General features: G+C 38.3%; 4 protein-coding genes and 1 long non-coding RNA gene across 5 annotated transcripts; 4 read left to right on the plus strand and 1 right to left on the minus strand.

The window, feature by feature from the left end:
- Nucleotides 1-2,714: 2,714 nt before the first annotated feature.
- Nucleotides 2,715-9,571, plus strand: LOC121807551. Its single transcript, XR_006051836.1, has 2 exons — nt 2,715-3,134; nt 8,786-9,571. It is a non-coding gene; the product is annotated as an uncharacterized LOC121807551 (long non-coding RNA).
- An 80-nt stretch (nt 9,572-9,651) lies between these two features.
- On the plus strand, nt 9,652-13,042 carry LOC121807831 (GDP-mannose transporter GONST3-like). The gene is made up of 2 exons (XM_042208170.1): nt 9,652-9,736; nt 11,847-13,042. Exons 1-2 carry the CDS (start codon nt 9,652-9,654, stop codon nt 12,914-12,916), a joined length of 1,155 nt encoding a protein of 384 aa, XP_042064104.1. The 3' UTR covers nt 12,917-13,042.
- A 545-nt stretch (nt 13,043-13,587) lies between these two features.
- Nucleotides 13,588-16,731, plus strand: LOC121807550 (mitogen-activated protein kinase homolog NTF3-like). The gene is made up of 4 exons (XM_042207809.1): nt 13,588-13,727; nt 13,822-13,959; nt 14,728-15,151; nt 15,805-16,731. The coding sequence occupies exons 3-4, from the start codon at nt 14,729-14,731 to the stop codon at nt 16,498-16,500; spliced, it is 1,119 nt and encodes a 372-aa protein (XP_042063743.1). The 5' UTR covers nt 13,588-13,727; nt 13,822-13,959; nt 14,728; the 3' UTR covers nt 16,501-16,731.
- A 596-nt stretch (nt 16,732-17,327) lies between these two features.
- On the plus strand, nt 17,328-18,176 carry LOC121807832 (protein WHAT'S THIS FACTOR 9, mitochondrial-like; the record flags this gene model as incomplete). Its single annotated transcript, XM_042208171.1, has 1 exon — nt 17,328-18,176. A coding segment is annotated over one exon (849 nt), but the record flags the coding sequence as incomplete, so codon positions are not given.
- A 6,518-nt stretch (nt 18,177-24,694) lies between these two features.
- On the minus strand, nt 24,695-27,352 carry LOC121808598 (probable ubiquitin-conjugating enzyme E2 16). The gene is made up of 6 exons (XM_042209166.1): nt 27,280-27,352; nt 27,045-27,148; nt 26,858-26,960; nt 26,666-26,729; nt 25,112-25,200; nt 24,695-25,024 (listed from the first exon to the last, which is right to left on the minus strand). The coding sequence occupies exons 1-6, from the start codon at nt 27,301-27,303 to the stop codon at nt 24,929-24,931; spliced, it is 480 nt and encodes a 159-aa protein (XP_042065100.1). The 5' UTR covers nt 27,304-27,352; the 3' UTR covers nt 24,695-24,928.
- Nucleotides 27,353-27,815: the final 463 nt, after the last annotated feature.

A 27,815-nucleotide genomic window follows, 5' to 3' on the forward strand; every position in this document is an offset into this window, starting at 1 on the left:
TTTTTATTAGTGGACTACAAATTCTTCCATTAACTCATTTTTATTCACATTTATTATAAAACTACTAAAATTAAGATCAATAATCCACTAACTTTTTCAATTCAATTCCGTTACTCTATTTTGGAAAGTTCCCTCATAGTTAAATCATATCCATATATAGTTATAATTAACACTTTTTTCTCACTCTTACTTTATTATCTCTACTTTATTTACTTTTTACTCTATTTTATCTACTTTTTTCTTTCTCTTACTTTTTTTTCTATCTACTTAACACACTACACATATTTTTTAGATTTCGTGCTGAAAAGTTCCGCTTCTGCTATGAGTGAATGGAGGAATATAATTTTAAAATTTTCTGCCCAATCAAAATATGACAAAATGTAAGGCACGGGAGAGTATTTTATATTGTAAAATTTTATTTATCTTTCACTATTAGAGAGATATTGTTGCAAAAGGAAGAGAGAAAATGGTTGAGAGATAGTTATATATTGTAAGATGAGGTGAGATATTAGAGGAGAGAATAGTAATTGCAAAAATATAAAAATGTCTTTTGAGTCCAAAATGGTACTTACTACTAAATGAGTAAAAAATTTAGGAATACGTGTAAAAGTCCTTTTAGATATAGTATATCAAAGTTCTGATATACGTGGTTATATATGGATAAAAAGTTGCTCTGTTTCTTAAACTAAATTCATTGTTTTACTAAACAAAAGTTGCTTGTATTTTGAATAAAGTTGTTCAAATATTTAAATATATTATTTATTAAATAAAAATTATGACTTAGTTTGAATGATTTTTCTACATATGTATGCTTGGACTTGGAGCTTTTAGTATCCTTGTTTTTAATTAGGTAGGTTGTGCAACTTTGATGCAACGTCACTACTGCAAAGGGGATTTCGAGTGACTTGTGTGATTTAGATTTAGAGTCATTGTTGTTCTAATGAACAAATAATTTAATGAATTTTTTGTGAATAAAAGTTACTGTTTTTTGGATAAAATTATAATTCTTATTAACGAAAGTTATTATTTTTACCAAAAAAAAAAGTTATCGTAACATAATTAAGAAGTAAAAGTAAATAAATTTATTGTTCTAATAAGGAGTATAATTTTAATAAATAAAATTTATTGCTCATTTAAAAAAATTATTATTATTATTATTACTATTTGTTGATCGATTGAATAAAATTATATACAGATTCAACATAAGCCAGACTCAAAATGTTGAATTCATAATTTTCAAATAACTCTTTGTATTTGTAATATCAGCGATTCAGCATTGCTCCAATATTCAGCCCATTACCAAAGCCCAACAACCGTCGGGCTGTGGTTAAAACGCAGTCAGTTACCCTTGAAACGCAGCAAATTTGGTGAAGACTCATTTCATAATTTTGTTTTCATGTGGGCCCATATTTAATATATTACTAAGAGCATCTCCAGTGGGCGGATGTCCCACTCGGACATCCACTAGGACATCCCAAAAACACCTCCTGCCATGTCACTAGGACTTCCCATCCCACTGCCACGTCACTAGGACATCCCCTGCACAATCCGCCCTTCCCATCGCCATTCCCACTAGGACTTCCCGTAATAAAAAAAATCACAATAATGTAATTACGTAAAAACGGAATTATAATTTTGACACGGAATATGGGAAAGCAAAATACGGGCAAAAATACATAGTCATAAAACATAAAAAAACATAGTTAGAAAAAAAACAAAATACATAGTCATTCAAAAAAAGAAAAATACATAGTCCAATATCCCCGGCTCACTCCGCGCTGTCCTCGTCGCCCGTCCCGGACGTCCGACCCACTCCACAATGGCGGACGTCCGCCCGCCCGTTGCCCGCACGTCCGAGGACACTCGACGTCCTCACGGGACGTCCATATCCGACCTTCGACGCCACAATGGCGGACGTCCCGATCGCCCGTCGCGGACGTCCGACCAGACGTCCGTGATTGGAGATGCTCTAATAAAATAGGAATATGTACACGCCACTTACATTTCTCCTTCTTTCTTTATAACGTAAAATTTTTTGTTTTTATTATGCATCCTCCTCCATTCACTCGTCTCTCTCTCGTCGCCGTCATGGGCGGATCCAGAAACTAAATATCGTGGGGTCGAATCAGATAATAAATATTAAAAAATATTTAAATTAAATAATTTATGCAAGTATGGATATTCTGAAAACAATGTACTTCCTTAGTCCCGTCATAAGTGAAGCGTTTTACTTTTTTTGCACGCAATTAAAGAAAAATGATATATACAAGAAAAAGGATACGTTGACACTTATGGTGAGACAAAAAGAGTGTACTTTTTCTGTAACCGCTCAAATTTTTAAAAATTAAAAATATAATTGTAATATGAATGATAAGGTTGAAAATATAAATTATAAAACTAAAATTAGAAGAAATTAAGTTATAGATATTGTTTATTTAGATAAGTTGATTTATTGATACATGAAAATATATATTTAAAATTAATTAAAATTATTAGATAAGAATATATTTTTAATGCACTTCTTAGAATTAATACAACTTAATAAAGAAAGAAAACTCCAAATCCATAGTATTAAATTTTAAAATTAGAAAACTAAGATATTTAATTTTTCAAAATTTAGTCAAATTGTGGGGCCATGGACTGTATCTGTCTTGATGCATACGTAACTAGGTAAATATTGGGAAGAAAAATTATGTGACATATCCATTCTCTCTCCTCATTCTTCACCGAACCCAATTTCGTTTCTCTCCTCGGCAAAAAAAATTGAAAGCGCCTCCCCAGCCGCGATCTGCCAGGATATTCCAGACGTTTCCCTTCCTCACTTCCTTCCTTTACCTCTGTTCAGTCTCATCTCACACTGCGTGAAGCGGGGCGGAGACGCGAACGGCGTAGGGTCGGAGGCTGAGGAAATGAACTCTCCGGCGGCACTCCGTGGCCGGTGGTGGGGTCGGCCGACCACACTCGACCCCACCTGGATCCGCCGCTGGTCGCCGTATTACCCCTCCGGCGCGACGTCGCTGGCCTCCTCTATCCCATGTGACCTATCTCCGTCTTCCTTCTCTTCCAACCTCCATGGAATTGAGATTTGAAGCACCAAGTTCAACACCCCCAATCTCAAAGCATGTGATATCAAGGTAATAGCTAATCTCTTCCGGTTTGTTGTGTTATAGGGCTCGACTCCTATGTTGCTCCGAGCAAAAGTAGTTAATTATTTAAAAATAGCGTAATGTGGTGAATTTTAAAAGCTCCGAAAGTTGAAATTAGAAATAAAGGCATGTTAGCTAAGTGAAAGTTAGTTATTTTGAGAAGATCTTCTATTGTGTAGCTCTAATTTACATATATTTGTAAGTCAAGATAAACACCTTAGACGTTCTAAAGACATTTACTTATCGTAGTACCCCGTTTTGTTGATAAAATTGATATGGAATATGTGTGTGATAATATAAAGATGAGCAAACAACGAATAATAGTTGAAGAAAGGAAAATGGTGCGTATTTGAAGGAAATGGCAAATCAAGGGTTTTGGACGTTATGGGGTCTGGTAGGGTATCAAGTATTAATTAATACTTTTAAATTGTGTTTTTATTGTACGTTGGTTAATTTGAATAAAAATGCTCATATCTTATCTTTTTAAATAAGAAAATGTTTTGAAGTGACATTACTTGTTCGATTAACTCTTTAATTGAATAAGGAGTGTTACATTTCCTACCAAAATGGCAGGAAAAACCAGTATAGTTCCTCTTGGGCTAGGACGAAAATGTTCACTGGTAGTATAAAACAGATGATTAGATGGGGAAATTTCAATTTAATCAGAACATTTTGTCATAATTCCATAATCCAATTACCATGTCTGATACAACATGCATATGATAAATCAATTGTTTGGTATTAATTAAAGTTGCAGTTGTACTTTTTGTGTTTCTAATTGTAATAGTATATTAGTAGTATATGTTAAAGATATAGAGAAGCTTTTATTATAATAATGTAGTAGACAAGCATATAGAAAATGTAGTGCACTGTGGTGTGGTGAATAAATGAAAGAACAATAGAAGTAAAATGAGAAATGTTTATGCCATGCTTCTTAAGATGGTAATCGAGAGAGGCAGGTCATGTTAGGCGAAAAGGATGGAAGTTGTAATGGGTAGAAGATGATTCTGTCGTGTATTATTGAATGAATAACAATGAATTACAGCCCCTCATTATATAGGGAAGACTCTTCCCTAACTATAGAAAATATCATAAATGTGATCATTCTATTCTCGGCTATTATGTGATTGTGCCAATCAATTATTCAATCAATTATTCCATGATCTTCTCTCTTGATGGGAATATTTTATTTGGTATGTTTTGATACTCCCCCTCAAGTTGAGTAACGGTATCCCCGATACTCAACTTGCCCAAAATCTCCTTGAAGGCTTTTGGATGGACTGCTTTGGTCAAAATGTCTGCCAACTGTTCTTCGGATCGTACAAACGGGAACTCGATGGTGCCGGCCTCGAGATTTTCTTTTATGAAGTGTCGGTCGACTTCTACATGTTTAGTTCTATCATGTTGCACCGGATTCTCTGATATACTGATTGCTGCCTTGTTGTCACAGAATAATTGACTTTTCTGTGTAGGAGGGTAGCCAATTTCTGTTAGTAATCTTCTTAGCCACATGATTTCCATGAGACCACTCTTAATACCTCGGAACTCTGCCTCGGCACTTGATAGGGCTACTACTTTCTGTTTCTTGCTCCTCCACGTGACAAGATTGCCTCCAACAAAGGTAAAGTAGTCTCCTGTGGATTTCCTGTCAACGGGATTGCTTGCCCAATCAGCATCAGTGTATCCGTCAATTTCAAGGTCTTCTCTTTTGGCCAAGAAGACTCCATACCCTACTGTCCCTTTCAGGTATCGAACGATTCTCAAGGCTGCTTCCATGTGGTCGGTCTGTGGCCGGTGCATGAACTGACTGACTATGCCTACCGCATAAGTGATGTCTGGCCGAGTGTGAGACAAGTAGATAAGCTTCCCTACCAGCCGTTGATACTGTTCTCGATCTGCAAGGTCCGCTCCTTCTTCTACTTTTAGGCCGTGATTTGGGATCATGGGAGTTTCTGCCGGTTTACATTCCAATAAGCCCGTTTCTGTCAACAGGTCTAGAACATACTTCTTCTGCCTTAAGAATATCCCGTGTTTGGATCTTAATACTTCGATTCCAAGGAAATACTTCAATGCTCCTAGGTCTTTCATCGCAAACTCCTTGAATAAGTTCTCTCTCAGGTTTTGAATTTCTTCACTGTCATCTCCCGTGATGATCATGTCGTCCACATAGATAATTAGACACGTTATCTTGTCCCCTCGTTTCTTTGTGAAAAGAGTGTGATCTGATTGGCTCTGTTTGAACCCTTGTTTACTCATGGCCTGGCAAAATCTTCCAAACCAGACTCTCGGAGATTTCTTTAGCCCGTATAGTGTTTTCCTCAGGCGACATACTTTGCCGGTTCCGAATTCTGCCGAAAATCCAGGGGGTGCTTCCATATAGACTTCCTTACTTTCTTCCAATTCTCCATGAAGAAAGGCATTGGTGACGTCAAACTGATGTAGGGGCCAATCTTTGCACGCTACTACAGATAGTAAGGCTCGGACAGTGTTCAATTTTGCAACAGGAGAGAAGGTCTCTTCATAATCTATTCCATACACTTGAGTGTATCCTTTCGCCACAAGTCTCGCCTTATATCTCTCGATTAAACCATCTGCTTTTCTTTTGATGGTGAAAATCCACCGACATCCAACTGACTTCTTCCCACTAGGCAGTGTGCACTTCTCCCATGTTTCATTTTTGATGAGGGCATCTATTTCCTTCTTCATGGCTTCTCTCCAATGTTTATGTGTTGAGGCCTCTTCGAAGGATTGTGGAATTTCTACATCTTCATATAGGGCAGCTTCGAATGCTCGCGCCATTTCTGACAGCTGTCCTTGAGCAATATTTGCTACTGCATATCTAGCCTTTCTCCCTTTCCATTCCGGTGAGTACCGTCGAGGTGGGACCCCTCGTGTACTTCTAGGTGGTAGTTCGTACTGTTGTTCTGTATTTACACACCCACTGCTTGTTTCACACTCGGCTCCATTGTTCCTGTCAAGGTTAGTATTTTCCGAGGATGCGCTATCATCAGTGTTTGAACTCGTTACCTCAGGAATCGAAGACAGGGTTGATGTTTGGTTGTTGCCACGTTGCTCTTCGGTCTGAACTACAGGGCGTGACGGCCCGGCGGTGCCGCTAACATCCTCTGTTGGACCAACGTCTGTGACAGGGCTTGACCGTGGCTCTCCCCCTGATTGAGTTTCCCCTGGGTTAGGGCTAGATGTGGGAGTAGGTAGCCAATCTAGTAGGTCACTGTTCGGATGATTATCTGAAGGTAGTGTCTACCCCTGACTACTGGATTGGCTATAGAAATATTCCTCTTCCACAAAATCACAATTCATAGTGGTGTATATGGTCTTGGTGTTTGGATCGTAACATCTATACCCTTTTTGGTTTTTTCCATAACCAAGGAAGACACACTTTAGGGCACATGGAGAGAATTTAGTACGGTCTTGTTTAGGGATGTGGACGAAGACAGTACACCCGAACACCCTAGCTTCCAGAGACAGGGAAGATGGAAGCTCAAAATGTTGGGAAAACTGGTCTAGGGGAGATTTGAAGTTTAAAATCCCAGTAGGTAATCGGTTCATAAGGTAGACGGCAGTTGCAATGGCTTCTGGCCAAAAAGATTTGGGTATTTTAGACTCAATCAAAAGAGCTCTGGTAATTTCAAGGATATATCTATTCTTCCTTTCTGCTACCCCATTTTGTTATGGAGTGTAGGCACAAGATGTTTGATGAACTAAACCCTTTTCTTTGAAAAAGTCTTGCATTTTTGTGTTGACAAATTCCCCCCCATTATCTGACCTTAAGATTTGGATCTTTTGGTTGTACTGAGTTTGAATCAGGGTATAGAATTCGTTGAATTTAGCAAAAATGTCAGACTTATTTTTCAGAAAATATATCCAAGTCATACGAGAATAATCATCAATGAATAGCAAAAAATAGCGAAAATCCTGACCCCCAATAACCGGAGCTGGACCCCACACATCAGAATGTATCAAAGCAAAAGGTTTTTTCATTCTCGTATTGTTCAACTTAAAAGTGTGTCTGTGGCTTTTGGCTAACAGACAAGTTTCACAATGAAAGGAGTTCATAGAATTAACTAACTTAGGATAAAGCATGCGAAGATATCCTATGGACGGGTGCCCTAACCGACGATGCCACAACCAGGCCTGTCTGTCTGTCGGTCCGTGAGTCAGCATCGCGGCACTCTGTTGGGCTATCTCGTCCACATAGTACAGTCCTCGGCGCTCAGTGCCACGCCCAACTATCGTCCCCGTCTTGATATCCTGTAACATGCAAAATTTCGGTTGCATTAGTAATTTACAATGGAGCTCTTTAGTCACATGACTAATCGATAAGAGTTTATGTGACAACGATGGTACAAAAAGACAGTTCGAAAGGAGGAGAGTGGGCGAAATATTGATAGTTCCGGCCCCGTGGACTTGGGCTAGGTCCCCACTGGCAGTTTGGACATATTTTTTGGCGGATTTCGAAATGGTTAAAAAATCAGAGGCCTCAAATGACATTGTGTCTGTTGCCCCGCAGTCGAAAATCCATTGGGTATCTCTTGGGCCTATTTGGGACATGGAGGAACAAGCAAGGGCTTCAAAGGAATTTTTACATGGTATGGAGGGTAGGATGTCTAATTTTGTATGAGTGTGGGGGTCGATTTGTAAGGGTTTCGATGTATGGGGTTCGGAATGTAATTTCCGAATTTCTGGGGTGCAGATTTTGAGTAATTTTTGGGTTCGGGGGTTGGTTTGTGATAATTGGGAGTTTTGGGGTATTTTCTGGGATGTATTTTAGCCGCTTTAGAGTCGGGAACCCCCAAATCATCAAACCTCGCCGCTGGATCTCCTCCAGTGGGAACCCTAGCCGTCGTCCGTCGCCTCCTGTAGCCGGCGATGGCGTCTCCTGTCAATTTACCTTCCGACCACACTCGTGCAATTGATGCAGAGGCTACAGTCCTTTCCTCCGCCGTCGCCTTCCTGTCGTCGCCTCCAGTCGTCGTCGCCGGTGGACCGCCGCCCTCCACTGGTGTGTTGGGGTAGGTGGCTCGGTCTCCAAATGCGACGGCCGCTGCTGCTCTCCCTCCGCTGCCGCCATTGTGCCGGTTGTGTTTTTGTTGGCGGGACATTTTCATCTCCTCCCACCACTCCGGGAAGCCATGGAGATGGAAACACGTTTCTTTCGTGTGCTTCTTACCTCCACAGTGAGAGCATACCAACTTGCTCTTCTCCTCGTCTCGCCGGTAGGGCTTGGTGGCTGGTGGCGTCTGGTTTTGGGTGTAGTGCGATCGGCTTCGGTTGACGGCTGCGAGTCCGACCCCAATTTCGGAGTCCTTGACTTCTGGATTCATCAGTTTTTCATTGACAGCCTCTCGTCTGACCATTCCGTAGGCTTTTCGGGCTGTCGGGATGGGATCCATGTTCAGGATCTCTCGCTTGATCTTGTCGTATCTGTCATCGAGTGCCCATATAAATTGGTACAAACGGTGTCGTTGGGTATTCTGATTGTATTTCTCGATGGAGGATGGGGTATCCATCGGATTTGGATCTCTGCTATCAATGGAGATCCACAAGTCTTGGAACTTTTGCCATAGACTTTCCAATGATAAATTTCCTTGTCTCATCCCGTATGCTTGTCTATGCAGGTCTGAGATTTGGAATGGATCGGCGCCGCTCCCGTACGTGATGGCCAAGTTCTCCCACAGATCTTGAGCCATCTCGTATTGAGATACCTCGTTTACGAGGCTGGCGTCGATGTTGTTGATGATCCAGTTAAAGCAGCAGTGGTCTCTCTGTATCCATTTGGTGTAGGTCGGGTCAGTCGGTGAAGGGGGTTTTGACACTCCAGAGATGTGAGATATCAACCCCTTTCCTCCGATGGCCCTCTGCATCAGCTTCGCCCATAGAGGGTAGTTGTCCCCATTGAGCTTGGTTTGCACATGTACATCTCCCAATTATTCTGGTGGAGGTTCGGTTTGGGGCTGTTTTGGAGAGTTGTGAGACATACTTAGTCTCAAGAATTCTGCAAATTGTTCTGCAGAGAGGGTTATCGGTTGGTTTGAATCAGATCCTGACATCTTGATCTTGGTTGTTGGTTGTTTGTGCAGGGTTTAAAAGGTCGGGAAAGGTACCCAAGACGATGATGATAATGTTCTGAGTCTCATGCCCGTATCGTCCTGCTCTGATACCATCTTAAGATGGTAATCGAGAGAGGCAGGTCATGTTAGGCGAAAAGGATGGAAGTTGTAATGGGTAGAAGATGATTCTGTCGTGTATTATTGAATGAATAACAATGAATTACAGCCCCTCATTATATAGGGAAGACTCTTCCCTAACTATAGAAAATATCAAAAATGTGATCATTCTATTCTCGGCTATTATGTGATTGTGCCAATCAATTATTCAATTAATTATTCCATGATCTTCTCTCTTGATGGGAATATTTTATTTGGTATGTTTTGATAATGCTGATGTTATCCAGTAACTTCTCTTTTATCCAGCGCATGTAAAAATGGTAATTCTCCAGCAATATCTCCATCTCTCTCACCGCATAGAGCCATTCAGCCCTCTGCCGAATGGCAGCGATATGCCTCGAGGCAACCATAAGCTCCGCTGTTTTGCTCAATTTCTTGAACCTGTCGGATAGATATGAATCACACTTTCTTCCTATTCGACCAATCGCCATGGACCACAGATAAAACCTCCGCCACAGGGAATAAAAACTCAGAAACACTTTGCAGGCAGGCGGGTGATGGAAAGGAGTTTCTCGACTTCCCATTCCAGGGGATGTCTCATCGCACCGTGATCTAATTCAATAGATTTTAATGAACTGAAGAAGTTCGTTATTGTTAAGACTTGCGGTGGCGAACGCTGGCCGAACCCACGGCCTGGGAGAGCTCCCCTGAGCGGAGCCTCCTGTCAAAGAAATACTCAGCGATGCCAAGTAATCTCTGTCTCTTATTTTCCTTCATCATATTGCTTGAGAGAGGACGTGTGCATCCATCGCCATTGGAGATTTGTGAAAGTGAAATCAAATGGGTGTTGTAGCCTCATTTATATTGTACTTGTTACCTTTTCTTTTACAAATATTATTCATACAGTATAATATTACGAGGAATTCATGTAATCGACGAGTAGGTAAGGTACGTATTAAGTTTTATTAGGAGTAAATGCATGGGAATAGTTGTATTCCAAAAATAAAAAGATAACACTCCACTCCAGTAGCTAATATGTTTAATTAATGAAGTGGTAGAAAGAGCACACGCCTTCCTTTTTTAGTACCCCATTCTGGCGCAGTTTGATTTCTTTTTATTTGATTTTTATTTAATTTTTTAAATAAATGATTATTCCTCTCCCCCTCTCCTTTAAAGTTTCTCCCATTTTATCATTTTCGTCCGTTCCATATAGTTTGTCAATCTCCTGAATGTGAGACTTTTATTCCTACACACCTCCGTTTAATATAGAGTTAATCAATTTCTTAAAATTCACACTAGGACAAACTTTGTGGGGCGGAGGGAGTACTATTCATAATTCTTTGCAACTTCAGCGACACCTCGTGTTGTGGGTTTTGCCGTGGATCCCCTCCTTCAGGCAACTAGACCCTCCGGTAACTGAAATCTAATTACATTATTAAATTCCATAATTTTGAAAAAGTAATTTGATTTGCGTACAAAATATTAGTATATGAAATCAGATTTCATTCTTAAAATCTTGTTTAACACACGAGACTCGTTGTAATCTAATTACAATTAAATTGTTACTTTTTGACTTTTAGAATATTGTTCGAATCAATTTCCAAAGCAAACCATTACATAATTTGTTATACTTATAATACGATCTCCGATCTCCAATATAATGCTAGGAATTCATGGAGCATACAATGAAAATGATGAACATGAAACAGATGTAAATTACAATTTACAAACACAAAATAATCTACATTCTTAATCAATATACATAATATTTGCTGTAAATCTAGATGACATATATAATAAGTAGGAAATTCTAACAAACAAAGTTTTTATTTAAACTTAAATTTGTTTTTAGAGTGAATAAAATACTATTCCGTACTATTATGTTGAAGACGTTCCACAGTACGGCCCAAAAATAATTATCCGTAAAACTAAATAACTTAGTACTTAATTCACAAAAATAAAACACAATAGATTAAAATACTATTTTATCTTTATGTTCTTGACATTTCGAAAATGTAATTAATTTACACTTAGCAAATTATTGGATTGCTGCATGTCAGCTCCGCCACCTCTTCCGCCGCGGTTGTGCTCGCCGCCTTCTTCTCAGTAAGCCTTCATTCTATTTGTTCATCTGGTCAGTTCTTCTTCACCGATCTGCAAGTTTGCTCATTTTTCTTTTCTGATTGGAGTTTATGGATCTATAAATTGCAGTAATAGGATTCGTGAGATAACTGCAATTTGATGTCAAATTGTTTCGCTTTTTCAATGATTAAGCTTAGTGATGCACTTGTGATTTTGTCAAAGAAAGTGGTGCGCAGAAATGCCCAATTCCTAGGGTTTAGGGGTGGCATTTTCAGAAAACTACGTTCGGTTGAAAAATTACAAGTGCAGTCAAATTGAGTTTAATATAGCATGCAGATGCAGATTGGCTTAACAATTATGCTTCTTTTCTTGTCTATAGATTCTAGTAGTAGATTGAGATGAGATGACTGGTGATGTTGAAAATTCTAAGGAAGCAGATGCATCAGCTCGGGTTGGTATAGCAGCTTACTCCAGCAAGCATCAGTGTATGGTATCGCAGGGGGCTATTGTCTCTCTGCTTCGTTACTATCAATCATCAATAAATGGGCTGTGATGAAGTTTCCATACCCGGGAGCTCTCACCGCATTGCAGTACTTGACGAGTGCTGCTGGAGTTGCAATCTTTGGGCAGCTTAAGTTGCTAGAGCACGACAAGCTCGATCTTGTCACCATGTGGCGGTTTCTGCCTGCTGCGTTTATATTCTACCTTTCTCTGTTCACCAACAGCGAGCTCCTGCTTCACGCCAATGTTGACACCTTCATTGTTTTCCGCTCGTTTGTCCCCATATTCGTTGCCATTGGTGAGACCCTCTTCTTGCACCAGCCATGGCCAGCGCTCAAGACATGGCTTTCCCTCGCCACGATCTTTGCTGGGAGTGTGCTGTATGTCACAACCGATTCTCAGTTCTCTGTGAAAGCTTATAGCTGGGCTCTAGCGCACTTGGTGAGCATGTCGATAGATTTTGTCTACATCAAGCACGGGGTCATGACGATTGGCCTCAACACATGGGGGCTCGTGCTGTACAACAATCTTGAGGCTTTGATGCTGTTTCCCGTGGAGTTGCTTATAATGGGGGAGCTGAAGAAGATAGAGCACGATATCACAGATGAGTCGGATTGGTACTCGTTGGGGGTGGTCTTGCCAGTGGGGCTTTCGTGCCTGTTTGGCTTGACCATATCCTTCTTTGGCTTCTCCTGTCGCAAAGCAATCTCAGCTACGGGATTCACTGTTCTTGGCATTGTCAACAAACTGCTGACAGTGGTGATAAATCTCGTTATCTGGGATAAGCACTCGACCGTTGTGGGAACCATTGGTCTCTTGATTTGCATGGGTGGCGGCATAATGTACCAGCGCTCGACTAGCGGGAAACCTAAACCCGAGTCGCAAGCAGGGGCTCAGCAGGTTGATGAGGAACAGCAGAAGCTACTTGAAATGCAATGTATTGAAGAGAATGGTGAGGATGGAAGATCAATTACACAAGTAGGAGATAGGAAATCATAGCTTATGCTTCTTTCAATCATTAGGCATTAACAGATCCATGGAATGATTATTTTTAAAATTCTTTTTTGTATTGTGATGTATTCTGATTTATTGTAGTTCTTGCAAAACTTTCACCTTAACACAGTTTCTGTTACACCTTAATCTAGAAAAGTGCTTCATGAAAGAAAGTTCTTTGGGCACATACAAGAAAATTATGAGTTTTATAAATATTTCCTTTAATTTTCTACAATGATCGCACCCACAAAATCAACTTTTCTGACTAACCCCGGCTTTTTTTGGTTATCACTTTAAATTTTTTTATTTTATACTAGTATAATTTCAATTCTAAAGTATGCTAAATTTATTTAATAGTTATAAGAGTAACTTAATTAAAAAAATTAATATATTTAACAATTAAGTAGTATATTAAATTTATCTAGTACTCCCTCCGTCCCGCACTACTCGCACTTATTTCCTTTTTGGGCGTCCCAAGTTACTTGCACTCTTTCCATTTTTAGTAAAAAATTTCACCTACAGCCGTCATTTTTTACTTTCCTATACACTCATTCCTTAATCTCCGAGCCGAAAAGGAAATGAGGGAGTAGCCCGGGACGGAGGGAGTAGTACAAGTAAAAAAAGTAGACTTGGAAACAAATAATAAAATGGAGTAATGAAAAATATTGGGTGGGGGCGCTGGTTTAATACATCACTGATCCCTTCTCATTGCCGAATTTCGAATCTAAACATTTACTTTCCATTATTTTTTTCCTTGAAAATATCAAATTATCCACAAATTATCTGTTGCAGTGAATAACATCAACAGGAATGTGAGGTAAATAATTAGCAGATCCTTCTGCTATTCTGTGAATTTGAAGCAAGTTCCAGGTGAATTCACCTTTTGACTGAGTGAAAATTCCTCCAAATAGATCTCAAATTGAGTGATTAAGATGGGGATCTACGGCACGGTTTATGGCTAATTTGAGCAACAAGTCGCAATTCGACGGGAGAATGAATGATTCTGAGGTCTGAGGCGCGGATTGAAGATATTTCAGGACAATATCGAGGTAAAAGAGTGTGCTTTTTTCTTCTCCTCTCTTTTTTTTGTGAATCATTGTTCTTCTGTTTTCCGTTGTCGAAGTGCTCAATTATGTTTACCTGTCATTTGTTTTATGTAAAAAATCGATTCTTTGTTTAGATTGTACTTGGTTGTCTCCTTCAATAATTTGAACAAAAAAACCTCTGGTCATTTGTAGTGAGCTTCTGTTATTCCTTATAATTCACAAGTCTTTTGGTGTTGAAAATTTTCCCCTAATATTGTTTCCCTTTTCATATTTGTGTTTACTGCTTATCCCTTACCAGTTATGCTGTGTTTGTGATGGGTATGAGTTATAGTTAAATGATATACAGCTGAATTTGGAGTTGTCAGCCTCCAATACCTGTATAGATGCACTTTTAGCTAGATCAGGAATGATGAATCATTGCCGTTGTATGTTAGTATTTGTGAGAATACCATTTACCGTTCCCTCAAGTAGTCAAACATTAGTTTATATTTTATTGCTTAATTGTTAGGATAGACTGCAGATTATCTTGCTGAAAGGTGGAGAGATTTTGTTTTGTGGTAAAGTTGGATAAGCTTTTAAAAGGAAATGATGCATTGTTCTGCTTATTTAAGTATTGATATTGTGTTCTGCTTATTACGTCTACATCTAAGTAATTGTTTAGGCAGATGAGAGCTGTTTATCGAATTACTTGTTATGACACTTTTTTAGGAAAGTATTTCCTTTGTAGAATGCCTATTTCCTTCTCTAAAATTTTGATAATGGCTATTTTAGTATGGCAACGCCAGTGGAACCTCCAAATGGGGTCGGTTCTGAAGGAAAACATTACTACTCCATGTGGCAGACGCTTTTTGAGATTGATACAAAATATATCCCGATCAAGCCCATAGGTCGAGGTGCCAATGGCATAGTGTGTTCTTCAGTTAATAGAGAAACTAATGAAAAGGTTGCTATCAAGAAAATTCACAATGTCTTTGAAAATCGTGTTGATGCACTAAGAACTTTACGCGAACTGAAGCTTCTCCGGCATCTCAGACATGAAAATGTGATTGCTCTTAAAGATGTCATGCACCCTGTACAAAAGGGAAACTTCAAAGATGTGTACTTGGTTTACGAGCTTATGGATACGGATTTGCATCAGATCGTCAAGTCCTCTCAAGCACTTACAAATGACCATTGCCAGTATTTCCTTTTCCAGGTATGTTCCATGAGTAGTTTCCTAATACCTCTAAAATGGTTATTTCTTAGTTTTCTTTATTTGGTTGCTATTATCCCTGTAGAATGAGAACGGATTGCTGAAATTACCGGTAACGCCACCTCTGTTCCAATCGGCCTGTAAATGAATGTGAACTGTTAATCTTTGCTGGAATTCCCGACTTCATAATAATAGTGCTTAGTGGCTTGCTTGACCTTTTGCATTGAAGTTGTATTACAATGATGGATTTTCTCTTATGTATTCATTTTGGTAATGCCTTAATCAATGTCTGTTTCTTGCTTGTACTCTACTGTTGCCGTGGAGCATAAGCACAAATCATGGCAGTTGTAACTGTTCTACTTTATTTATATGAAGGATGATAAATTTCTTTTGCTTGTGCCAAAGGGATTGTGCACATACTTGTTTGGTATATTTGTGATGCTAATAATCTGGATACGGCCTAATATTGTTCTTCAGATGAGTATTTTGAGCTTTCAGTGATCATCTGTAATGAATGCCTGATTTACTTTCATTTTTCATGTCACTGTTATTTCATTTTATGATTATATTCATATATATGTATATACAATTATGATAGACGGATCTTGCTCGATCGGCTGCTTCACCTTTTATGCTACTATTAAAAACTGTTGCAGTTACTGAGAGGTCTGAAGTATCTTCACTCAGCAAATATTCTTCATCGTGATTTAAAGCCCGGGAACTTGCTCATCAACGCCAACTGTGATCTTAAAATATGTGATTTCGGGCTTGCTCGTACGAGCAGCAGTAAAGGTCAGTTCATGACCGAGTATGTGGTTACTCGCTGGTATCGGGCACCAGAGCTCCTTCTCTGCTGTGACAACTATGGCACGTCTATAGATGTATGGTCTGTCGGTTGCATCTTTGCAGAACTCCTTGGTCGAAAGCCTATATTTCCTGGGACAGAGTGTCTCAATCAGCTAAAGTTGATCATCAACATCCTTGGCAGCCAGAAAGAAGACGATCTTGATTTCATCGACAATCCAAAGGCGAAGAAATACATCAGAACTCTCCCGTACTCCCTAGGGACCCCCTTTACCCGTCTCTATCCCCATGCTCATCCTCTGGCAATTGATCTGTTACAGAAGATGCTCGTCTTCGACCCTTCAAAGAGGATAAGCGTCACTGACGCGCTCCAGCACCCGTACATGTCTCCCCTGTACGACCCAAGATGTGATCCTCCAGCGCAGGTCCCAATCAACCTCGACATAGATGAGGATCTAGAGGAAGGGATGATTAGAGAAATGATGTGGGAGGAGATACTGCACTACCACCCAGAACCTGCTCCTGCAACCTCGGAAATCGCCATTTGAAGCTTAGAGCGTCTCGTCGTTGTTAGTGTTTCAAACAGAACTGTTTGGGTTCCCTTGTTTTAGCCTCTTGATTCAATAATAATGAGAAGCAGTGGCATTAACAGTTTGAGCTGCTAATGTTCTAATATTATAGGCATTTGGAATATGCTACAATTGCCTTGTAATCAACATTTCTTGTACATTACTACTATTACTTTTCCCTCTATGGAACTTTTTTTTCCCTTTTTAAAATAACTTTCTATGACTGTGGATAAGCAGGATCATTGAATTACAGAGATAATTTTTTAAAAGTTAATACTATTAATTGATTTGATTGCAAAATGTATAATCCTATAATAAGCATTGAGTAGAAATACTAGCAATACTTTGCAATTACTAAAATCCATTATTGAATTATTGAAGAAAGTCTTTTTACAGATTAGGGAAATGAATTTGTTTAATGATTTGTAAAAGATACAAGCTCAATTAAAATATGAATTGCATTAAAATCTTACTCCATTTTATTTGACATTTTCTTACTATAATATCCCCACAACCTTTACAATCAAAATATTAAATTTTATCCAAATCAGTTTTATTTTGAGTTTATTTCAAAATTAAACACACCAAATTTAAAATTATACTCCATTAACTTTTATTCAAATAATGTGAACTCAACTTTATTTAATCCTAAACCTTTATATGTGAATGTGAGTAGTAACTTTATTAAAATACTTATTCAAATAATAATTTCCTGAAATTGCAAACCTATTGAAAAATGGGACTGAAAATAGAATGAAAGAGTTCGGCATAATTTTTGTTAAAATAAAATCATAAAAATACTCTACTTTGACTCGATCGATTCAATTCACAGGTCCCTTGAACTGAAGCCCATAATTGGTGTGAAAAATTTCTTTATCTCAACATCCTCTTGGCCACATGACAAATATCCTATTCCCATCTCAGCTATCTCCAAAAAAGGCTCAGAATTTGATATAAGTATCAAAGTTATAAGGTTCTTGAGGGACTACCCGTCTTTCTTTGAAGAGTTTAAAGGTCCTTGCTATAATCTACCTTGGTTTAGACTGACTGATAATGCCATTACGCTTGATAAAGAGGAAAGATTAGTATATGAAGAATTTAGAGATGATATCGTGGGGAGATTGAAAATATTTATATTGATGAGTGGCAGTAGATGGATACTTCCTTTAAAGGTTATTAAGGGCTTGCGGTGGTATCTAGGGTTGCCTGACGAATTTTTCAGGGATCCTATGGATTATATTGGAAGCAATGGCAATTTTAGGATTGTGGACATAAAAGACGGATTAAAGGGGTTGGCAGTTCTTGAAGAGTATAGTGACCGAAAAAGTGATAAAATCTTGTCAATGTTGCAGCAGAGTGCAATGAGGAAGGGAATATACAGTGGGGATGCTGATGAGGCAATTGCATTTCCGTTGTTCCCCTCTAAAGGGCTGCGGTTAAATCAGAAGATAAAAGATTGGTCTGATGAATTGCAAAAACTCCCATACGTCTCTCCATATGCTGACTACTCAAATTTAAACCCCAACAGCGACATATCAGAGAAACGGCTCGTGGGAGTGCTACATGAGCTGTTGTGTTTGTTTGTCGAACATGCTGCTGAAAGAAAGTCATTCTTTTGTCTGAGGAAATATTTAGGGCTGCCTCATTACAAGTGATAAAGTAATGTATACGTTGTGTTGCTTATTACATGAAGAAAGGTGCCCATTACATTTGTATACATGTAATACTGGAAAAAAGTACTTTGGTTTTAGTCTTTTGGCTATTACTAACTACTAACTAGTATTCTAATGGGAATAAAAAAATCTATGTAATTATAGTAATTTGGCTTCCCTACAATCAATAATTGCAAACTATAAAAATCAATAATATCTTTAGCTAACACAAACCAAACTTTATTAGCTAGATGTTCAATTTTGATTGCACGATTAAAAGAGACAAACAAGTACCTACTCCATCACATAATTTTGTCTACTTTAGAATTGATTAACCCTTAATTAGGTGTGATATATGCCCACAAATTACAGTTTACCTTCTATGAAAGAATTATGTAACCATATACATTAAACTTTTAATCTATGTGTATCGTTAGGTACCATGTGATCTTCATACATCTCATATTTTTGGGCAATTTGGGGGCATAGATCCATGTTCTTCTATAGTTTGTTACTAGATGTGCATGTGCCGAACCCGCTCCGGTCCGATTCGATCCGGATTAATTGTTTTCTCATATACTAGTACAATAATTTGTTATCACTTTTAAAATAATTATAAATACAATAATAAATATAGTAGTGTAATTTCTTTTCAATTGTAATTTGTTTCCCATATATCTCATTTGATGATAAAAGAATAAGTAGACCCTTTCCTTGATTGATTGCTTATATGAAAATAACAGCTGCTTATCATGGTACAGAAGTCAGGAAATTTTAGTGCTCCAAAATATTGATAAACAGTGTCCATCAAGACTGCCTTATCATATTAAACAATAATTGAATCTACATTTAAATTTGATATAGAGTGTGACACTCTTTTATTGTGTTCCAAATTCGTAGGTAGACAAAAAGAGTACCATGGTCGGTTTTGTAATAATGACCTAATTTTGACTAAGTAGAAAAGTGCTTCAATTTTGAGAACTGATTGACGTTTTAAAATCACGCTGTACAATTTTTTCATGTTACTCCATATTACTACTCATATTTAAATAAGTAGAAACATATTGATAAAATGTTAAGAAGAAAATATTTGGTCATGAGTTTAAACTGAGGCTTTGTCGAGCTTACATTTTTTGAACACATGATAAAGCAAAACAAATAGGGGTGAGCAATCTGATTTCATAAGATTTTTTTTTTGAATAAAGTCGAACTAATCTGAAAATATAATTTTGAAATAACGTGAATCCAAATCGATACGGATTAAAAATAAAAAATCTAATCTTTTTTATAAACAAATTTTCGAAAATCCAAATATTCTTAACTACCACTTTTTTCCTGTTTTATTTGTTTATTTATTTAATTTATTTTGTGTTGTTCAATTTTTCATCCTGGTGTATAAATGAGTCATCACCCCTTCTTCTGATCTCTCTCTCTCATCAAAGATACTTAATTATGTTGGAGATAGATTGATGTCGTGAGTGAGATTCTTCTCTCTGATAAATTCTGCTCTCCGGCGCAGAACTCATCTGGTTCAATCCCTCTCTCTATTGGTTCTACGTTTTTTCATAAGCTGCATTATCGCATATATACATACATACATACATATAATTACTACTTATATAGTAATAAAATAAATGAAAACGGATTTTCCCTGCAGAAGCATTTGGACGATCTGGCGGCAGAGGTCGCTCTCCTCTCCAAACAGATCGAATAGCCAAATCTCCAACAGTATCGACGGCTCCACAACAATTGTTGGGGCACACACCACCACCCGATCATGGCTGCTGCTGAGTCTCACCTGTTTCATAATTATTGAATTTTATCAAATATCTATACCCATCTTACCATGGCATTGTGCATGCTTATATATTTTTATCATTTAAACTTCTTTACCTTAATACTTAGGATTAATAATAATTTATCAAACTTTGAGATACCACAAAATTTGAATTCATATTAATAACTTCACAAAACTTACTCAACTTTCTTGATAAGTAATACTCCAGTCCAAGATAAGGGCGTTTGGTTGGTACGATATACTCCATGACGACCCGGGATAAAATTAAGATAGTTACCCAACTAAGGCTTTCGTGTGCGATACACACTATGCCGGCGTTCCCGAACATTGACCATATCACCCCTGCCCTTCCTCCTCACTCCACCGAATTACACACAACCTTCCGTCGGCGTTCCACAAATTATAGTTTGCCACCTCCGCCGACGATTTTAGGTAACCCACCCAGCCGTGAATACCTCCGAGAACCTCCCAAAATCAGCCGTCGACCCAGGCTGCATCAGCTCTGTCGACCCCACGCTATGCCTGCTTCGTGTCCATGGAAGAGAAATGAGGAAGCGAATTAAAAGAAAAGAGATTAGAAAAAGCTTCATCAAAAACTTTGCACAAGTTTGGAAAAGATGATGAAGAAATATGTAATTATGTTTTAGGAAAATCTAAGAAATTTTTTAATTATTTTATTTATGTCTTTTTAAATACTATTAACATGTATGTCTATGTGTGTTTTATTTAATTAATAGTCCAAGTAAATTCAAAATGCGTAAAATATTAAAATAGTTGTTGTTTAGTAGGATTCATTAATTTGATTTGATTTGTCATTTATTTTATTTGTAGTTAAATAACAATAATATTTGTAAAATTAAAATTAAAATTAAATTATTGTAGGACGTGTTTTTTTATATTTTAAAAAAATATGGATATTGAAATTAATTAATTATTCATTGTCAATAGATAATGTGTATGAGGGCATATTTGTCCATTGTCGTTGCTATCAGTAGTTTTCGGACGTCAAATCAAAAACTATATATGTTATCGGACGGTGTCGGATATGTGCTATCAGGGCAACCAAACATTGAACTGAGATATAAGACATATAACACTATCATGAAAAACTGGGTTTAACAAACCAATCATAGCATCTCCAATGGCGGCTAGTGGACCGGCTAGTCGATTCCCGGCGCTGGCCGGTCCGCTCGCCGAACCATTGGAACCGGCGAGCCCCATTTCGGCGAAAAAATCGGCCAGCGGACGCCGATTTTCAGGCACTGGCTGATCCGCTCGCCAGTCGGCTGGCGCCATTGCAGGCTTCCGATCGACGAGCGATCGACCAGCCCATTTTTATTTATTTATTTATTATTTAATTTTCGAAACACTATATATACGCGATTTGCACGTCATTTTCATTCGCACTGCTTGTTTTAACGAGTTTTCTCTCTCACTTAATTTCTGTACCAGAGCAATAACGCGAAATGAGTAACGCGGGTGGTGGTAGTGGGGATGCTGAGGAGTACGAAGGCCTATACGTCCCGCGAGATAAACCGGTTGATACAAAGGGCCTTGCAGCTGGCGGTACCTTGACCTCCACCCGTTGTCCACCGACGAGCAGTGATTGATCGGGATCATGTAGCTGCACATCAGCGGCTATATGAAGACTACTTTGCGGAGGAGCCGCGGTTTGGGGCGCCTCTTTTCAGGCGGCGTTTTAGGATGCGTAGGGAAGTGTTTATGCGTATCATTGATGCATTGGAGCGTCGATATTTGTGTTTCCGGTTCAGGTACGATGCGGCTGGCAGATCCTGCCACACACCTATACAAAAGTGCACTGCGGCAATCAGGCAGTTGGCCTACGGAGGCGTGGCAGACATGTGGGACGAGTACCTCCACATCGGTGAGATGACTGCCCTGGATTGTCTGAAGCATTTCTGTCAGGGCGTCAATGAAATATTCCGTGATTAGTATCTTCAAAGCCCTACCTCTGAAGAGTGTCAGGATCTGATGCAGATGCACGGGGAGAAGCATGAGTTCCCCGGGATGTTGGGCAGCATAGATTGTATGCATTGGGAGTGGAAGAACTGCCCCGCTGCATGGAAAGGGTTCTACACGACCGACTACAAGGGAAAGAATCCCACGATGATCCTTGAGGCCGTAGTTGATTACCGGCTGTGGATTTGACATGCATATTTTGGGTAGCTGGGTCGAACAACGACCTCAACGTCCTCAACTCGTCGCCTATTTTCAACGAGCAGTGCCAGGGCATCGGTCCGATCATCAGTTTTGTCGCCAACGGGAACCAGCACGATATGGGCTACTACTTGGCGGATGGGATATACCCTATGTGACACGTCTTTGTGAAGACGATCTGATGCGCATCAGATGAGAGGAAGGCCTATTTTGCAGAACGGCAAGAGTCGGCCGCAAGGACGTGGAGCGTGCATTTGGTGTGCTCCGGTCTCGATGGGCGGCAATTAGGGGTCCAACGTGTTTGTGGCATGTCGACTGCATTGCTGATATAATGTACGTCTGTATTATCCTGCATAACATGATTGTCGAAGATGAAGGTGTACAACTGACTAGTTGGGCCAATGACGATGCTAATGAAGTCGGCTGAAGCCACGGCGTGGCCGCCCCCAACGTACGAAGGGGGGTACTGTTATGATTGGTATACTGAAAAGCATATTTCGAGCATGTTGCACGGATAGAATTGCTTGTATACAATAAATTCTACAATATACTTTTAACCCAAGGCGAGAAGAAGTAATTTTATCGCATTGATTTTTGCTTATGCATTTATAAGATGTTTCTCAAACATTTAAATGTATAAGAAGCAAACAAGTCTAATTCTTCTACATAGTAGACTGGTCGTGAACGACTTTCACAGAAGGTGACGCAGTCGGTTCATTGTAGAAGAGAAATAGAATTTCACAACCTAGATAGGCTTTGGCTACCTATCGTGAAATGTTGCAGTGTGAGTCCACATGTTTCCTTACCTTAGGAAATAAACGACACTGGTGTGGTATAACACTGAAGGATCTAACAGTTGAGATGAGTCTTTCTTGCTATTTACTGAAAGACGAGGTCTCGGTGATTGTTATTTCTTAATCATTGTTGACATAACATTTAGCATACGATATTGATTATGCACTACTTTTATTTATCAAATGGTGCGGATTTTTCGCAATCCAATAATCCTGGTATCTTGGGTAGTGGTGATCAATGTCTAGAGATGCTAGTATTGTTGTTGCAATGAATCGTGTGCTGGGTGAGTCCAGTTTGATAATATCCTCAAGAGGTGTTCGAAAATGGTTTTATTATTCAAAAACCCGGTCGGTTGGAATTTATTCCAGAATAATAAATAAAGATTTTGAACTAGACAACTCTTGGAAAAAAGATATTAATTAATTAAAGTCAAATAGCAGACTTAAATTAATTAATGGATATTTATATCTTAAACACGTGAAATAATAAATTAAAGAGGTAAAGCCCGGATTACTCATAATTTGAGGTTGGATGGACAGTCAATATTATTATACTATAGTGGATGATAATAATATTCTGTTTGGATTTAAATTAAATCGGGGCTCAATTTAATTAGTAAAAGTCCAACAGGTTTGGCACAAGTCCAACCTCTGTGGATCTCTAATCTGGCCCATTATAACTCAATATAAAAGGAGATTAGAAAGGAGATTATTAATTAATTAAGTCATGATTTTCGTTCCCCCCTCTGGGAGTAGACGAAAAAGTCAGTTCTGTAATTTGTCTTCTTTCTAATCAAGCCCTTTTCGATTCTGACAAGCTTTGCCCACCCAAAGGTCATAATCTGAGTCCGGGATACATATTAGAAGATTCGTGATTGAGTACGAAGAACATCACGTGGAGAAGGCGCAAGCAATCATCGATTCTTTGGAGAATCAGATCGGTAATTCTAAACCGTAGGAGATTCATGTTTTAGGTTTTAATTCCTTAATCATGATTTTTGTGCGTTCTTGTATGCAATTCTGTGTTTAACATGTGAATCAATTAATCCCATAATCGGTCAAATAGATCTGTAGATCTGATTTATTTGTATATGCATGTCTTCCGCTGTGCAAGGGGCACCAAACCCCAGCAGGTACCTCACGATGAAGTCGGCCGCCTCAAGGCACATGCCGACATGCGCCAAGTGGATGCTCATTCGACTCCAAAAGGATTTAATTGAAGAGTTGTGGCGCGGAGGACTGCACGTCGTTAGATTTTTTTTAATTAATGTAATTTTTTAATTAATGTACTTTTTTAATTTTAATATTATTATTGAATTTTCCCGTATCTGTGTCGTAAACTTAATTCCGTATTTTGTGTGATTGATAATTATTTGTTTTTTTATAATTTTGTTTATTGTGGCTAGCCTATTGCTTGTCCTGATGATGTGGCAGGAGGAGTTTGTGGCTAGCCTATGACTAGCCTATTACCATTGTGGATGCTCTCATACCTTACACTCTCATACCAATCAAACACACCCCTAGTATATTTAATTAAACTATATTCTCCACTGACAATATTTCTATCTTACGTCCAATATTGTTAATAGACTGAAGAGTGAAAGAGTATAAATTAATTTTTCTCCATATCCAGATTAATCGGTAACCAATACTAAAAGTGAGGTTAAAAGATCAAACAACATTGTTTGACCCCTCAATAACAATGATAAAGTAGTATAGTTATATAATGCCTCATCTCATGATGCTAACAGTTTTAAGCAATTTATCAGCCAAGCAACATATATATACCAACATATCAACATTAGCTGCTGCTATGGATTGTTTGATGCACCACAAGGCATCCTCAGCAGTTCAAACAAAACACCGTTTTGTTTCCAACACACTTATTTTTGCTTTTCTTTTCTGCCTTCCCACAATCTTTTTCAAGGGAAGAAAATATCCTATGAACTAGACTGAGGCCCAGTTGCATGTTTCTCCATGTTAGACTACACCTTATCGTCGTGGAACCACCATCTCGTCTCCTTCGGAGATCTACCATTCTTACAGTTCCTAACATACCGATCATTGTCAGCTGGACGTTGCTGCACCAGACAATATTTTAAGCAGGTTAGTACAGGGCTTCAGATAATGATTGAAGATGAACTCAAACAGTTGAGAACTGGACAAACCTTCACCGTGGAGCTTGAGAGCATAGATAGAATGCTGATGCAAATCGAACTTACAGTCATAGCCGGGGACCAAGAGTCGTACAAAATATCTGCACAATAACATTATGTGGCTGTCAAGTTCCCATCTTTTGTTCTTGTTGCTGTCGGTGGTTCTCTCCTGTTCTTTATTTTTTAGATTGGAAAGATCAACAAAAACTAACAAGGAGTAACAAATAAATCCGTAATAAGTATCACTTATCTAATAACTTCATGGCTAAAGTTCAATGAAAGTATGACTTTCGGCTGCCATTACATTCTAGAAGACATCTACTAGCTGACTCATTTTCCAATTCATATGTAAGTGTGATGAAAGGATTTAATAAAACAGGATCAAAATCTTTACATATGATACGAAAACCATAACTTCTAGTATAGTTTCATATTCAGTGGGCTCATACCAATGATGATGGTTCAGAAATTTTGTGATTCGCATAGCAACATATCTTATATTAAGACAAATAACTGACCCCAAGTACAGTAACATTATGCTGGAATATAGGTGCAATCTTAACGGAAAACCTCAATTCACTTATTGAAGTGTTATACTTGTACCCTAGTCACTTTTTTCTTTTCTATGGTCTCAGGCTCCCAGTCTCTCAGAGAGGTCATAAGTGACATTTCTACAAGAGTTACACAGCAAAATCTTCACAAAATATGATATTAAGGTTTTGCTGGTCTGTAAAGTGCAAATAATGCATAAAAACATATTATTTTCCATCACTAGTCCACTCTGATGCATTCCTCAAGCAGGATTTGCTTTTACCATGTGTAAACCCATTTCATTTTAATGATGCAAGAACCACTGAAGGCCTTTACTGTCTTACACAGGCTTGGCAACAACAAAGTCTCTACTCATTTGCATACTAAAAATACTTCGCATTTTAAGGAGAATATACCAAAATAAGGTACATACGCTTTGTTTAGCGCTTACTTTATACCAAAACATAAGTAAACCAAACATATTTTTACAATCTATATGCAATGTAAACAAAAAAATCAACCTTGCGAATGCAAAAAACATGAGAGTACAATAGCAAAAACAGAACAGAAACAATATCAAAAGAATGAATGAGAGGAAGGGCTACAATATACAATAATCCGATTCACAAAATTACATGTCCTAGCAAGTGAAAGTTGACACTAAACCTTCATTTACAAAACTAAATTCTTTCTAGACCAATCTATTCATGTAGAAACATAAGTGCTTACAAAGAAGACACTGTATCATGTTTTGTACCACAGCTGCCAAGAGCAGTTTTATCCAAAAAATAGAACGAACAAGAGTACACATTCTATTAATCAAATCCAGAGGAGTAGAAGTTAAAATTTTTACTTAAATAATTTGTGTAGTATCATACCACTTTTGTCTATCACCCACAGATAACAATTTCATACCAGTAAACACCATAATAGAATCAAACAAGCAAAGATATTTACGAATAAAGAAGGAACAAAATATCCAGTATAATTCAGCCAATTGAGAGAGAGGGAGTCGGAATTGCATAGAAAACAAACCTAAACATATATGTCCATTACTGTAAATGTGAGGATGCATGGGAGCCGGATGCATAAATATAACCTGCAGTAGAAACAAGAAAAAATCAATTACCTTTACACCGTGGAACCTACAAAGGAACACTAGCAAAATTTCTCAATTTCCTCACAAATCACACAAAAAACAACAGAAAAAGGAAAACAAAAACACACCTGCGGCGCTTCCATAGGGTAATGTTCCGGAAAATCAACTTGAAGTTGGTACATTTCACTGGCATAGAGCGTTCCTGGCGCACCGTTCACTTCAATTACCCATCTAATCATGCCAAAAAACTCAATCAGTACTACCCGATTCCTAAATCAAAAGCCAAATTGATTTTAATTCAGTTAAAAAAGTAACCTCTTGATATTATCAGTAGGTTTGTGCTTGAAACCGGCGGGCGGATTCACCTGCCACTCTACAAGCTCTTTCTGCAGCCGGTTGCACGCGATCTTGCTCAATGCCTTTTCCCCAAACATCAGTCCCCCCAAAAGAAAACAATTCAGTACAACGATACTTTTCCAAAATTGTAAAATTAGAAATCGACACAACATAATCACAAACAAAATTGATCATAACCGAAACGTAAAGTGACCTTGCGTGAGGAAGCGGTGGTCATCGCGAGAGAGAGAGCTAAGAGAGAAGATGGGTGTGTAAAAAGGCTAGTGTTTTAGATGTGATAAATTTAGATTTTTCCTCATAATCGAAAGCGTGTGATCTAACCGCCAGTTCACACGTGTGGCGCGTAACTATTTCTCCCACGTGACCCCTCACTTGTACACGTGGCAATACTTAAGATTCTCCATTTTTCATTTTTTTATTTAATTATTTTAACTTTATATAGAAATAGAAATTGCATATAATTTGATAGTTCAAATGACCTCAAGATCATCTATTAGCATATTGTTTATTAAGAACGTATAATAGTATATTTTATTAACCTAAAAATAAATTAAGAATATTTTAAAATTGGAATAAATTGAGAATTCCCACTTTTATTTGCGAGATGTAAGCATATTTGATGTTGAATGCGATAAACCGGATCATGCAAAGTGTTAGGGTCACCTAAGTCTATTAATGATAGTATATAATCGGCATGCCTACAACCTAAAATAGCATCAGTTTATGTAA

Source organism: Salvia splendens, chromosome 6 (genome assembly GCF_004379255.2).
Source record: "Salvia splendens isolate huo1 chromosome 6, SspV2, whole genome shotgun sequence".
NCBI classification, from domain to species: Eukaryota; Viridiplantae; Streptophyta; class Magnoliopsida; order Lamiales; family Lamiaceae; genus Salvia; species Salvia splendens.